The sequence below is a fragment of the Mustela lutreola genome, chromosome X (genome assembly GCF_030435805.1).
Source record: "Mustela lutreola isolate mMusLut2 chromosome X, mMusLut2.pri, whole genome shotgun sequence".
NCBI lineage: Eukaryota > Metazoa > Chordata > Mammalia > Carnivora > Mustelidae > Mustela > Mustela lutreola.
This window is the reverse complement of record NC_081308.1, coordinates 63,130,420-63,142,908: the sequence shown is the minus strand read 5'-3', so window position 1 is coordinate 63,142,908 and position 12,489 is coordinate 63,130,420. Positions and strand designations below refer to the sequence as shown.

The 12,489-nt window shown below is 49.6% G+C and overlaps 1 protein-coding gene and 1 long non-coding RNA gene across 5 annotated transcripts in view; one reads left to right on the top strand and one right to left on the bottom strand.

Annotated features, from left to right (window-relative positions):
- Positions 1-3,585, bottom strand: part of DLG3 (discs large MAGUK scaffold protein 3) — a 54,476-nt gene extending 50,891 nt beyond the window's left edge. For 2 of the 4 annotated variants that reach the window (XM_059157126.1, XM_059157127.1), the window contains exon 1: positions 2,893-3,585. In XM_059157126.1, the coding sequence (XP_059013109.1) occupies positions 2,893-3,249 (357 nt within the window). In that variant the 5' untranslated portion in view covers positions 3,250-3,585. The remainder of the gene's footprint in view (positions 1-2,892) is intronic. The other 2 variants (XM_059157123.1, XM_059157125.1) reach the window with 1 other exon arrangement.
- LOC131821217 (uncharacterized) lies at positions 3,483-10,873 on the top strand. The gene is made up of 4 exons (XR_009349864.1): positions 3,483-3,798; positions 4,100-4,302; positions 10,593-10,602; positions 10,809-10,873. It is a non-coding gene; the product is annotated as an uncharacterized LOC131821217 (long non-coding RNA).
- The last annotated feature ends 1,616 nt before the right edge of the window (positions 10,874-12,489 follow it).

Genomic DNA, 12,489 nt, shown 5'->3' with positions numbered 1-12,489 from the left:
CAACCTTTCTCATGTGACAGATGGTGTGACACCGGGACCCAGAGAGGACACAGGTTGTACCTCAGAGCACACTGGCATTTAGTGGCAGAGCCAGGGTCAGAACCTGGATCTCCAGCTGCTCTTTTGATTAAATAAAGCTGCCAAAGCCACTGATGTTTTGGCCATTCACGCCCTTCCCCAGCAGAACTCATGAGAAAAGGAAAGGAGCACCCTTCTGAATACCCCCAGGAACCCTCATTCTATATCTCCTCTGTGTCCCCAGGAACCTGATTCTTCGAATGGGCGGAAGGAGTCAAAGACCGAATCCATTTTCTGCCAAGGGCCTTTGATACCTAACCCTTTGTGTTTCCCCACAGAAAAAGCCAGGGTAGGAGCTGGGTGGGAGTCAGAGGCAAAGCCGGGGGTGCGATGGGAGCAGGGTGGACAAGGTTCCCCAGAGGATGGAGAAGCTGATAACCCACAGAGGGACCAGCAGTGGAGCCCCTGGCCTTCAGTATACAGCAGCCATGGGAGGGGAGGGGAGGGAAGGGGATAGAAGTAAGCTTTGTTCTGACCAATCCCCAGAACTGGCCCACCAGACAAGACATACTTGTGGCTATTGTCAAATGAAAATGTGACTGTGGCAGACGAGTAGTACCTGCTCCCCGGCTCCCACTCTCATCCCCGAGAATGGAGGGACTCCCTTGCCTCTCTCCCCAGGTATCCCAGTACCTCCTCCTCCATCTGTCTCTGGCTGCATTGCCCCTTTCCCGAACCCTGGTGTTCTCCTCTGAAGGGAGCTGCAAACCTCTGATGGGGGCTCCTTCGCATGCTTCCCCTTCCACTGTAGCTTTGGCTTGGAGGGGAGGTGGGGGGGCATAGGTGGGCGGTGGGCATGCTGGTGAGTCATGCCTCCACCTTTTCAAGGCCTGACCACAGGGCTTTGTGCCCTGAAGTTCTGGGAGTTGGGAGGAGGACCCCAGCTGCAGCCCCACTCTAGTCCCTGATCCCACGGGGGAAGAACCGATAGCTTTTCAGAGCCCCGAAACTAAAACAGTTGCCTGAAGTAACATGCAACAGACATGCAGGCAAAAGGACACCCATGCAGTGCTCATATGCCTCTGGTGTACCATGTGTTCCCACATGTGATAAGCCATGCTTCAAGGCCAGCTCCAGCTTTGGCGAGCATCAGAGGCTCCAGCCTCCCACTGCCCTGCTTGGTGACCCCGCTCCCAGGGCCGGGGGCCATCTGGGGCTCAGCCCTGGCAAAGAAACCTTGGCCAACTGGCCCAGTCTTGGGACTGGCACCTGTCTGCCAGTTGAGCAGGATAAGCGTGAGTGAGTGTTTGCAAGGGTAGGGCCCCAGGATATAGGGGAAAAGGAAAGAGGGGGACTCACTGGAGAGGGCAAGGAGCCAAGGAAAGGGCCACAGGAAGCAGTGAGCGCGGACAGACAGGAGGCCAGAACTGAGGACTCCTCTCCCTTAGGAGGTCCCCACCTTTGCTTCTGAGTGAGAGCACATTCTATCCCCAGAGGAGGACAGAGGCGGCCAGAACGGTCACCAGCTTGGGGCAGGCAGCACCTGCCCTCAACAGCAAAACCTCCTTCTCCTCTCTCCCTAACCTGGGGGCTGCAGAGCCAAATAAGCAGACAGGCCCTCCGCTGTGCATGCCAAGGATCTGGCTCTGCCGGCCCAGCCTCCATTTTGCTGCTTCTCCCACAGATGCTCCTTCCATTTTCTAAGCTGGCAGCTTTGACTGGGAGTGGAAGCCGGAGTTGTGCCCAGCACCCAGGGGTTCCTGAGCTGTGCCAAGTCAGGGCTCGGGGGCCAAGTTCTTTCACATCTGGAGGTACTCAAGGGGGCCATGCCCCGCTGGGGCCAGTCCTGCACCAGGGCACCTGCCCCTTCCTTGCTTGCCTCCAGGCACCATGCCTGCTCTAGAGCGAAGAGGCTTGCTTCAGTCCCCCCACCCTTTACATTTGCTCCCCCCCACCCCAGTACACACACACTTCAGAGCTGCTGGGACAAAAGAGTCCGTCCTTCTCAGCAGCCTCTCAGCCTTGCTTGGGACGTGTCTCTTGCCTCCTCCCCCTCCCCTCCCTTGCCTGTCAAGCGCCTCTCACCAGGGACACCACACACACACACACAACACACACACACACACACACACACACACGCATGCACGCACAGGCACACACATGCACACACTTGAGCCACACGCTCTCACACAGATACACGCAGCCCCACACACAGGCAAACACAGCTATCCCTGCAGCCTCGCCTACAGAGACACCTCCACGTTCAGAGAGACATCCCCACATGTCCATGTGCACACAAAGGGCCTGGGACGGAAAGGGACTCATGGCATGGAGGGATGAAGCTCAAGCAGCTGGGCACATGGGCCCCCTCGACATAGATTCACAGGAGCTCCAGTGCCTCCCTCCACACACCTTAACATACATACACACATACACACATATGTCCCCCCTACGCAGAGCACCGTGCCCCCTCCTCCCCTCCTGTGGAGACATACACCATACACAGCCCCCGCAGAACCTCCCGCCCCCTGCCAGACACAGAGACGCTGCTAAACCCCCACACGGAGACAAACCCAGTCCCCTCACAGGAAAATGTGCCCCTCCGCCATACCTTCACCTCCTGACACACACAGCTCCTCCCAATCCCCCCCAAATGGAGACCCCCCAAACAGACACACACAGAGAAGCATACATTTCCAACCGTCTCTCCTGGTCCAGGTAAAACCCTGGGGCTCAGTTTCCCCCAGCTCGAAGCCTCCAGGAACCCCTGCTGCACCCCCCAGGCCTCTAGGCCCCACTCTTCAGCCCCCCTCGGTTGCCCCACCATCTCTCCACCACCGCCCCCCCCCCCCCCCCGCCACTGCTGGTCCATACCTGCTCATACCAGTCCCGGTTGGTACAGGTGCACTCGGGCCACCAGCTGGGGCCACTGCCGTTGAGTTTGGGGGTGCTCTTGCCAGGGACTGGCTTAGGGGGCACTGGCCCCACATCCCGGCCAGTGGGGATGAGCTTGGCCTTAGTGCGGGGGGTGGGGGTAGCCCCAGCCTGGGAGGGCAGGGTCTGAGAGCTGTAGCCCCCATAGCCTCCGCTGGCTCCGTTGCCCCCACCTGGCCCATAGGGGTCGGGCACTTGCCAGTCCCCATAGCCAGGAGGCTCCAGGCGCCGCAGGGCAGCCAGGCGGGTCACCTCATAGCACTCGGGGCACTTACAGCAGTGCTGGTGCTTGTGCATGGCACTGCCCCCCGCCGCCCGGACCCCCCAGCCCACGCCGGTTTCCACACCGCCGCCGCCGCTGGGCTCCCGGGCACACTCACACTGCTCGGACCAGGAAGGAGGGGGCACCCGTGGGGGTGCTCGGGCGGAACGGGGCCTGGGGCCGGGCGGGCGTCCCGGGGCTTCTGCCCCCACGCTGCCCCGCACCCACGGCTCCCCCTCCAGCACTGGCGGCTCCGTGTCGCCCGTCGTGGCTCCTGGGCCAAGGCCCAGCGGCAAAGAAGAAGCGGGAGCCTGGGCAGAGGCTGGGAGCTGAGAGGACCGCTCCTGCACTGGTCCCCAGGATGGATCTGAGTGGAGTCAAGAGCATCTCTCCCTGGCTCCCTTCTCAGTTGATTCCAGCCAATCAGCGTGGAGAGTCAGGCAGCGGCAGCGGCAGCGGCAGGAATGCTAAACAGCGGCTCCTTAAAGGAACAGAACCAGTGGCGCCCCCAGGCTCAGCCCCAGCTCCCCAGATATCTGGGATATCGCCGACCCTAAAGCGGGGATGGAGGATTTGGGCCGCGGGTGAGCTCAGCCCCCGATTTAGTGCCCTCCACATCTCCGATTTCAGCCTGTCCTCTGCCCACTCCACCCCACCCCACTTCCAAGAGGGAGTTGCATGGAGATGCTCAATGGGTCCCTGGGCTTGCTCTGAGCTGGGGCTAGCAGAAGTAAAGACTTGAAACAGCAGAACGGACCGAAGGGACGTTGGAGCAGGGCGGGGAAGGTGATCTTTCTTAACTGGGGACCGAGGAAGAGGGCGGCATATGTGGCTACTCTCCTGTCAGTGCCTCCTCCTCGGGACTATTGTTCTCTCAACCTCTAGGCCTGAAATGACCGCAATCTCACACTTGACCTGCTTCCATCACTAGTGAGGAACTCAACCCTAGAACAGGAGGAAAGGAGAGCTCTAAGCTCTCGTCCCTGGCCCACAGGCTCCTGTGTCCTTCGCCCTACTCCTACATGGTTATGATGGGAGAAAGAGCTTCAGGGTGCCAAGAGGAAAGAGAGTCCAGGATGGAAGGAAAGGTAAGAAGAGATCTGAAGTGACAGAAACCATTCCAGGGGACCTGGAGAAGAACTTGGGAATACTTGTCCAAGGACATCTCCTTAACCTCCCCCGCTCAGCTTGTTGGGGGCCGGAGGCAGGATGACATGCAGGGAAGACTGTCTTTTTTGCTGTACTTGTTTTGTCCTTAGCTACCAATTATCGAGCCTTTACAAAGTCCTAAGTGCTTTACTTGCCAACAAACCCCCTACCAAGATGCTACTATGCTTATCTTAATTTTACCAATCAGGAAATTGAGACTCAGAGATATTAATATAGCGGGAAGTGACCAAATTGGGATGCAGACTCTGGCTATTTGATTCAAACATCCATGCTCTAAACCATCCTGGTACAACAGGTCTATTCCAAGTTCTCCTGTAGAATGTAGATCTCAGTTCAATTCAACAAATACTCGTTGCACACTTACTCTAGGCGAGACCTCGACCTAGGTCCTGGGGATACAGAAATTCATTCCTAATTCAACAAACATTGATGTAGCACTTGCTTTGTGCAGACACTGTTCTAGGATTTGGGGATCTAGCAACACACAGAGCAACATTATATCAGGTTGAGGGAAGTATAGAAACCTCACCTCCCTTTAAATATCTGCACAGGTTTCCATTTGTAGTATAGTATTGCATGGCATTGTAGGGAAAGAAAGAAAAGTCAATCAGAGAAGAGGGTGTTGGGAACGCCGGGGGAGGACACCGCATTGCGACCATCTTTCTTCAAGTTTTTTACCTCTACATTTTAATAAGAAAATTTTCAAGTGTACGGATAATTGAAAAAAAGTTACAGGGAACAAATGCCACCTGGATGGTCATTAGCATTTTGCTACACTTGCTTTTATCCTGTGTCTCTCCTCCACATGTTCTCTCCAGCTTTTCTTAAAAATGAAAATTCACAAACATACAGAAATGTTGACAGACTAGTACAATAAGCATTTATATATCTTTCTCATAGACTCAGCAACTGGTATTGTCTTGTTATATTTGCTCTATTGATCTATTATGGAGCTGCATTGTTTTCTGAACCATTCAAGTGTAAGTGACAGATTTCATCACACTTCTCCCCTAATACTTCAGCATACATCTTGTATTCTTCTACACGACCACGATATTATTTTGACATCTAAGAAAATTAACAATAATTTCATATCATCCAAGAGCATCAAATGTCTCATCCATATTCAAATTTCTCCAAATTTGCCTTTTATGGTTTTATTTATTTTTATTTTTTATTTTTTTTAAAGATTTCATTTATTTATTTGACAGAGAGAAATTACAAGTACACTGAGAGGCAGGCAGAGAGAGAGAGAAGGAAGCAGGCTCCCTGCTGAGCAGAGAGCCCGATGCGGGACTCGATCCCAGGACCCTGAGATCATGACCTGAGCCGAAGGCAGCGGCTTAACCCACTGAGCCACCCAGGCGCCCGCCTTTTATGGTTTTAACATCAGAATCTAATCAAGCCTTCCCCATCACCTTTGTGTCTTTAAACACTTTTAATCTAGAATAGCCCCGATCTTAAAAAACAAAACAAAACAACTTTTCATCTTGAAATAAGTACAGATTTACAAGGAAGTTGCACAGTACAGAGAGGGCCCATGCACTGCTCACAAAGTTTCCCTCAATGATTACATCTTACATAATTATAGTACAATATAAAAACTGGGAAATTGACATCGGTACAATGTGGGTATAATTCATTTTTTAAAAATAATTTTTTAAGATTTATTTATTTATTTATTTGACAGGGATCACAAGTAGGCAGAGAGGCAGGCAGAGACGGGGAGGAATCAGGCTCCCTGCTGAGCAGAAAGCCCAATGTGGGGCTTGATCCCAGTACCCTGAGATCATGACCAAGCAGAAGGCAGAGGCTTAACCCACTGAGCCACCCAGGCACCCCATGATGTGGCTATAATTCTGTGCCATTTTACCATAAGTGGAGATTCCTGTAACAACTGCTGCAACAAAGATACAGAATTATTTGGTCACCACAGAGATCTACCTGTCAACATTTTATCAGGTTGAAGGAAGTATAGAAGGCTCACCTCCCTTTAAATACCTTTACCGTGTCCCATTTACAGTATAGTATTGCATGGTTGTCTTAAATATTTCGTCCACATATATTGAGCTCCACATCAGACAATGTTATATTTATTGCTTCATGTATCAAACATAATTCAGACACCTTAAGAGAAGGAAAGTCTATTATACGTACTTCCATTTTTACTCATTCAATTCTTTCTTCTTTTCTGATGTTCCAAGATTTCTTCTTTTATCATTTTCATTCTGTTTTTGGGAACTGCCTTTAACCATACTTCTAGGGTGGGTCTGCTAGTGGTGTAGTCTCTTAGCTTCCCTTTTTCTGAGGGTGTCTTGACTTCCCCCTCATTTCCAATTAAATGGAATAGATACTTACTAGATAAAGCATTTGGGGTTGGCAGTTCTTTTCTTTCAACACTTGAAATGTGTCGTACCACTTTCTTCTGGCCCATAGTTTCTGATGAGAAATCTACCCACATTTGAATTGTTTTTCCTCTGTAAGTAAGTTGTTGTTTCTTTCTTGCTTTTTTCAAGATTTTCTTTGCCTTTTCCTTGCAAAGAAAGAGTTCGATTATGATGTATCTTGGCATGGGTTTCTTTGAGTTTATCCCATTTGGGTTTTGTTCATCTTCTTGAATTAGTAGGTTTTATCTTTTGCCAAATTTGGGATATTTTCAGCCATTATTTCTTTAGGGCTTTTTCAGCCTCACCTTTCTTTTCTCATTCTGGGACTCTGATGATGCAAATGTTAAGTCTTAGGGGATAGTCACCACATGTCTCTGAGGCACTGTACATTTTTTTTTTTTTAATTCTGTTCTCCTCTTGTTGTTCACATTGGGTAACTTTTAAGATTTTGCTTATTTATTTGACACAGAGAGAGAGATCACAAATAGGCAGAGAGAGAGAGAGAGAAGCAGGCTCCCTGCCTAGCAGAGAGACTGATGCGGGGCTTAATCCCAGGACCCTGGGATCATGACCTGAGCCGAAGGTAGAGGCCTTAACCCACTGAGCCACCCAGGCGCCCCCAGATTGGGTAATTTTTTTTAAAAAGTTTTATTTATTTATCTGAGAGAGAGAGAGAGAAAGAAAATGAGAGCTTGGGGGGAGGGTCAGAAGAAGAGAGAGAGAATCTCAAGCAGATTCCCCACTGAGCACAGAGCCCACCGTGGGTCATGATCTCTTGACCTCAAGATTATGACTTGAGTTGAAATCAAGAATCAGACTCTTAACTGACTGAGCCACCCAGACACCCCCAGACCGGGTAATTTTTAAGGTTCTATTTTCAAGTTCACTGGTTCTTTCCTCTGTCCTCTCCATCCTATTGATAAGCCCATCCACTGATTTTTTTTTAGTTTGGTTATTATATTCTTTGATTCTAAAATTTCTTTAGATACTTGATTGTCTCTCCTACTTCTTTGCTAAGATTTTTTTTAAAGATTTTATTTATTTATTTGATAGACAGAGATCACAAGTAGGCAGAGTGGCAGTCCGGGGAGGGGGGGATCAGGCTCCCTGCTGAGCAGAGAGCCCGATGCGGGGCTCGATCCCAGGACCCTGGGATCATGACCTGAGCAGAAGGCAGAGGCTTTAACCCACAGAACCACCCAGGGGCCCCATCTTTGCCAAGACTTTTAAAAAAAATTTGTGTCAACCTTGTTTGTAATTGCTCACTGAAGCATTTTTTAAAAGAGATTTTATTTATTTATTTGACAGAGATACACCAAGAGAGGGAACACAAGCAGGGGGAGTGGGAGAGGGAGAAGCAGGCTTCCTTCTGAGCAGGGAGCCCAATTCCGGGCTTGATCCCAGGACTCTGGAATCATGACCTGAGCTTAAGGCAGAAGCTTAACAACTGAGCCACCCAGGTGCCCTGAATCATTTTTTATGTTGGCCGCTTTAGAATCCTTGTCAGATCGTTGAAAGCTCTCTGTCATGTTGGTGTTGGCACCTGTAGATTATTTCTCATTCAAGTTGAGGGTGTCCTGGTTCCTGGTATGATGAGTGTTTTTTTTTTTTTTTTTAGTACATCCTACACATTTTTGAATATTATGTTATGAGACTCTGGATCTTATTTAAATCTTATCTCTGGTAGGGTTCTTCTGACACTGTTGCCATCAGTGGAAGGGGCCACTGCCTGGTTACTGTCGGGTAGGGACAGAAGTTCATCTTCCCCCAGTGGTGTCAGCCGATACCTGAGGCAGAGGCTCCTCCCTGCTGCTGGGCAGGGGTGGGAGTTCCAGCTCCCCACTAGACCTCCACTGACACCTCTCTGGCTGGGAGGGGTTGAAGTGTCTCTTTCCTGGTCCCCAGGGGGCCTCCATTGACTATGGGTGGGTGGTACAGATAGGGGCAAAGATGGTAGAACAGTAGACTGGGAGGGGAAGAAAGGGAGAGCAGCAGCAGAAGTCCTGAGTCTCCACTAGGTCTCCTCTGACATTCTGATATCATTCGGCAGGGAGAGGAAGCCATGTTATTCTGTGGGGATGGAAGTCCAGGCTCCCTATTCAGCCTTTTCTGACACCACCCCAGAGAGTGTTGGGGTAGTCCAGTAAGAGTAGAGGTCTGGGTTTCTACTTGGCCTTTACTGGCATGGGCGGGGCTATGGTTCTTTTCTGTGATGTTTGGTTACAGTAGAGTGGTTCTTGTTTAAGAGTTTTCTGCCTGGGGGCACCTGGGTGGCTCAGTGGGTTAAGCCTCTGTCTTCAGCTCAGGTCCTGATCTCAGGGTCCTGGGATCAAGCCCTGTGTCAGGCTCTCTGCTCGGCGGGAAGCCTGCTTCCCCCTCTCTCTTCGCCTGGTCTTCTGGCTAGAGAGGGCAGGGATTTATTGAGGCTTTCTTTGGTCTGTGCCCATTGGCAGGTCCAGGCTGCTGGCTTCTCCAGCACCAGCCTGGGATATATGAAGCAACGAGAAAACCTAGGGAACTCAATACTTTGAGGTCAGGTCACTGGGGTACCTAATAAGTCAGCTCTTTCCTCCTTCTTTCAGTCTTCTTACATTTGTTTTATATTTAATGTCCAGGATTTTAGCTGTAGTTAACAGGAGGAATAGGTAGAAGTTTATCTATTCATACTGGGTCCAGAACTAGAAGTCTGTTACTTTTTTTTTTTTTTTTTAATTAGTGACACTGATGTTCTGAGGCATACAAGTCAGTTGTTTTGCAGACTCTCCTAACTTCTGGATTTGTCTTTTTTTTTTCCCTCATGGTGTAATTTATTTCATTCCTTTATACGCTATTTTTACTGGAAATTGGAAATTGGGATAGAGGCCATCTTAAATAGTTGGTCAGGGTAGACCTCAGTGAGAAGGTGACATTTGAGCAAAGATTTGAGGGAGGTGAGGAGATGAGCCATACAGAAGGGTATACCTAGTTAGGGAACAGCCAGTGCAAAGGTCCTGGGGAAGGAGTACCCCTGGCTTGTTCAAGGAACAGCAGGAAGGACCAAGTGGCCAGAGCAGAATGAGAGAGGGGAAGAATAACAGGAGATGAGATCAGAGATTTAGTAGGGAATAAGATTGTATAGGGCCTGTAGGCCATTATAAGAATTTGTGCTTTACCCTGAGAGACATGGGGAGCCATTGGAGGGTTTTGTGCAGAGAACTAACACGATCTGACTTGGGTTCAGCAAAGTTCTGTGTGGAGAAGAGGCCACAGACGACAAGGACGGAAGCAGTGAGACTGATTGGGATGCTTCTGCAGGGATTCAGGTGAAAGATGATGGTGGTTTGGACTACAGTGTTTGTGCTGGAAGAGAGAGAAGTGGCTGGATTCTGGATGTGCAGTATCCCCCGTGTTTCAAAAGTTTGCCTTACACCACTTTGCTCCAAAGAAAGACCCGCATCACTAGCTGTTTTCACCAACTGAAAGAAACCCAAAGAGGATTTTTGCTTTTATTTTTTAAAAAGGAGTAAAAAAGTGAAAATAGCATTCAGCATTTGCTTTGCAGTGAGCAGTGATAGAGGCAGCAAATACCAAGAGCGAGCAGCTAGAGCAGCCTGGCCAAGCTCTTTCCTGGGGAACTGCGCCCAGCAGCTCAGCATCTAGTCACCACGGCTTTGAACTGTATCTGTGAGCATCTGTGCTTTATCTCCATTTATTTTGTGCATTCGTTAGCAAGATGTGCCCTGAGGTATCAGAAAAGCCTAAAAGAGGTTATTTTTGGGGTCTGGGAATGCTCAAAATTTTTTCCATGCACATTAATGGTAATTGCTTTTTTGCCATTTCAGCTTATGAAAGGTTTCAGAGGAACCCACATTTTTTTTAAAGATTTATTTATTTATTTATTTGACAGAGATCACAAGTAGGCAGAGAGGCAAGCAGAGAGAGAGAGAGGAGGAAGCAGGCTCCCTGCTGAGCAGAGAGCCCGATGCGGGGCTCGATCCGAGGACCCTGGGATCATGACCTGGGCCGAAGGAAGCGGCTTAACCCACTGAGCCACCCAGGCGCCCCAGGAACCCACATTTTGAAGAGAAAGTCACTAGGATTTGCTGACAGAATGGATATGAGGTGTGGTTCCAAGGCTTTTTGGCCAGAGCCATGGGAAAGGTGAAACTGCCATTGACTGAGATAAGGACAGCCTTAGGAGTGGCCATTCTGGGGTGGGGGGTGTGTGAGGGGAGAGATCAGATGTGTAAATTGGGACATGTTGAGTTTGAGGTATCTATCAGACACCCAGATGGTGAGATGAACAGTAAATACTGTAAACAGCCCTGTCACTGAGGTGCTCCAAGTTAGAGAAATGGAAATGTAGATGCAGATCATTATAGTCCCCATGAGAAGTGCTGTTTCAGAGGGTTGTACAGAAAAGCAGTTACCAACTCTTCTTGTGGGGGGAGGACTTCAGAATTGTTTCACCAAGGAGATCACATTTTTAGTTTGGTCCTGAAGGGTGATTAGGTGTTCATTAGGTAGTGAAAAGAAAGTGGTGTCTTATTTTCTATATTTTAGACCCTGGCACACAACGGTTGCTCACAGACCCAACACAGTCACTAGTCGTGTGACCTTGAAAATGCTCTGAGCTTTAGTCTCTTTGCTTGTGAAATGGAAATAATCACAAGGTTTTTGTGAAGATTAAATGTAAAACACTTCACACATTCCCTGGTACACAACACGTTAAGGTTAGTTATTATTGTTGACTGAACAAATGAATTAATATCTTTTTTTTTTTTTTTTTTTTTTTTTTTACCAAGTCTAGGCTGATAACCAGGAGCTTGAAGTCTTTTATGTGCTCAGCGGTTTGACAATATTGACAAAAAGAGGGCTAGACTCATTTTTCCACATCCAAAAAGTGGCTCGGGAAGAAAGCCCGCTGTAGCCTGGACCCTCTGAACGGCTCCGATTGAGGAATAAGCATTGGTAGGCCTGGAGAGAATGGAGACAGTCAAACATGCCTTCCGACCAGTCCCATCCCTACTGAGTGGTTCCCGCCCGCCCGCTCGCGCGCTCTCTTCCTCTCGCTCCCTCCCTCCCTCCCTCCCTCTCTCTTTCATCTTTTCATTTTTAATGAATATGAGTAAAATCCCTCTAGAACCATAGTGTACTTCTCCCACTTACTCCGGAGAGACTCGGACTGGACTGGGTTGGCTAGGCTGGGAGCAAGCGGTTAACCCTGAGACGCTTTGACACTTGGCACACACTCTCAACAGCTAGAGCTCCAGCCTGAGGCCCCAGGGAGGCAGGCGCCCCCTACAGGTCCAAAGCGGCCCCGCGCCCCTGCAGGCGGCTGCGGTTGCTAGGCAACCGAGAGACTGCGCAGAGACTGATGCCACCAAAGAGTAGTAGGCGAGGGGGTCCTGGAGAAGGAGAGAGACCAATTCTCATCCCATCCACCGTCTCTGGAGCCCTCAGCAAAATAACCCGGACAGGGCAGCCTGCTGCTGTATGATAATCTGGGCTCATTCTTGAAGGTGGACCTGTATACAAAGAAGACAGATTTTGTATGTGGAGAAACAAGCAGCCTTGTCCCAGAGCCCTCTGGTTTCCCCTGGGAGCTGGAGATTTGGGTCGCTTGAAGGCAGAAGTTTCTGGTTAACAAGGAAGGGGCCATTGCTGTGGGTGTGCATCCTTGATGAATGGAAATTCTAGAAAATTGGGTGTGGGTGGGAATAATTTTGGTGAGTAGTC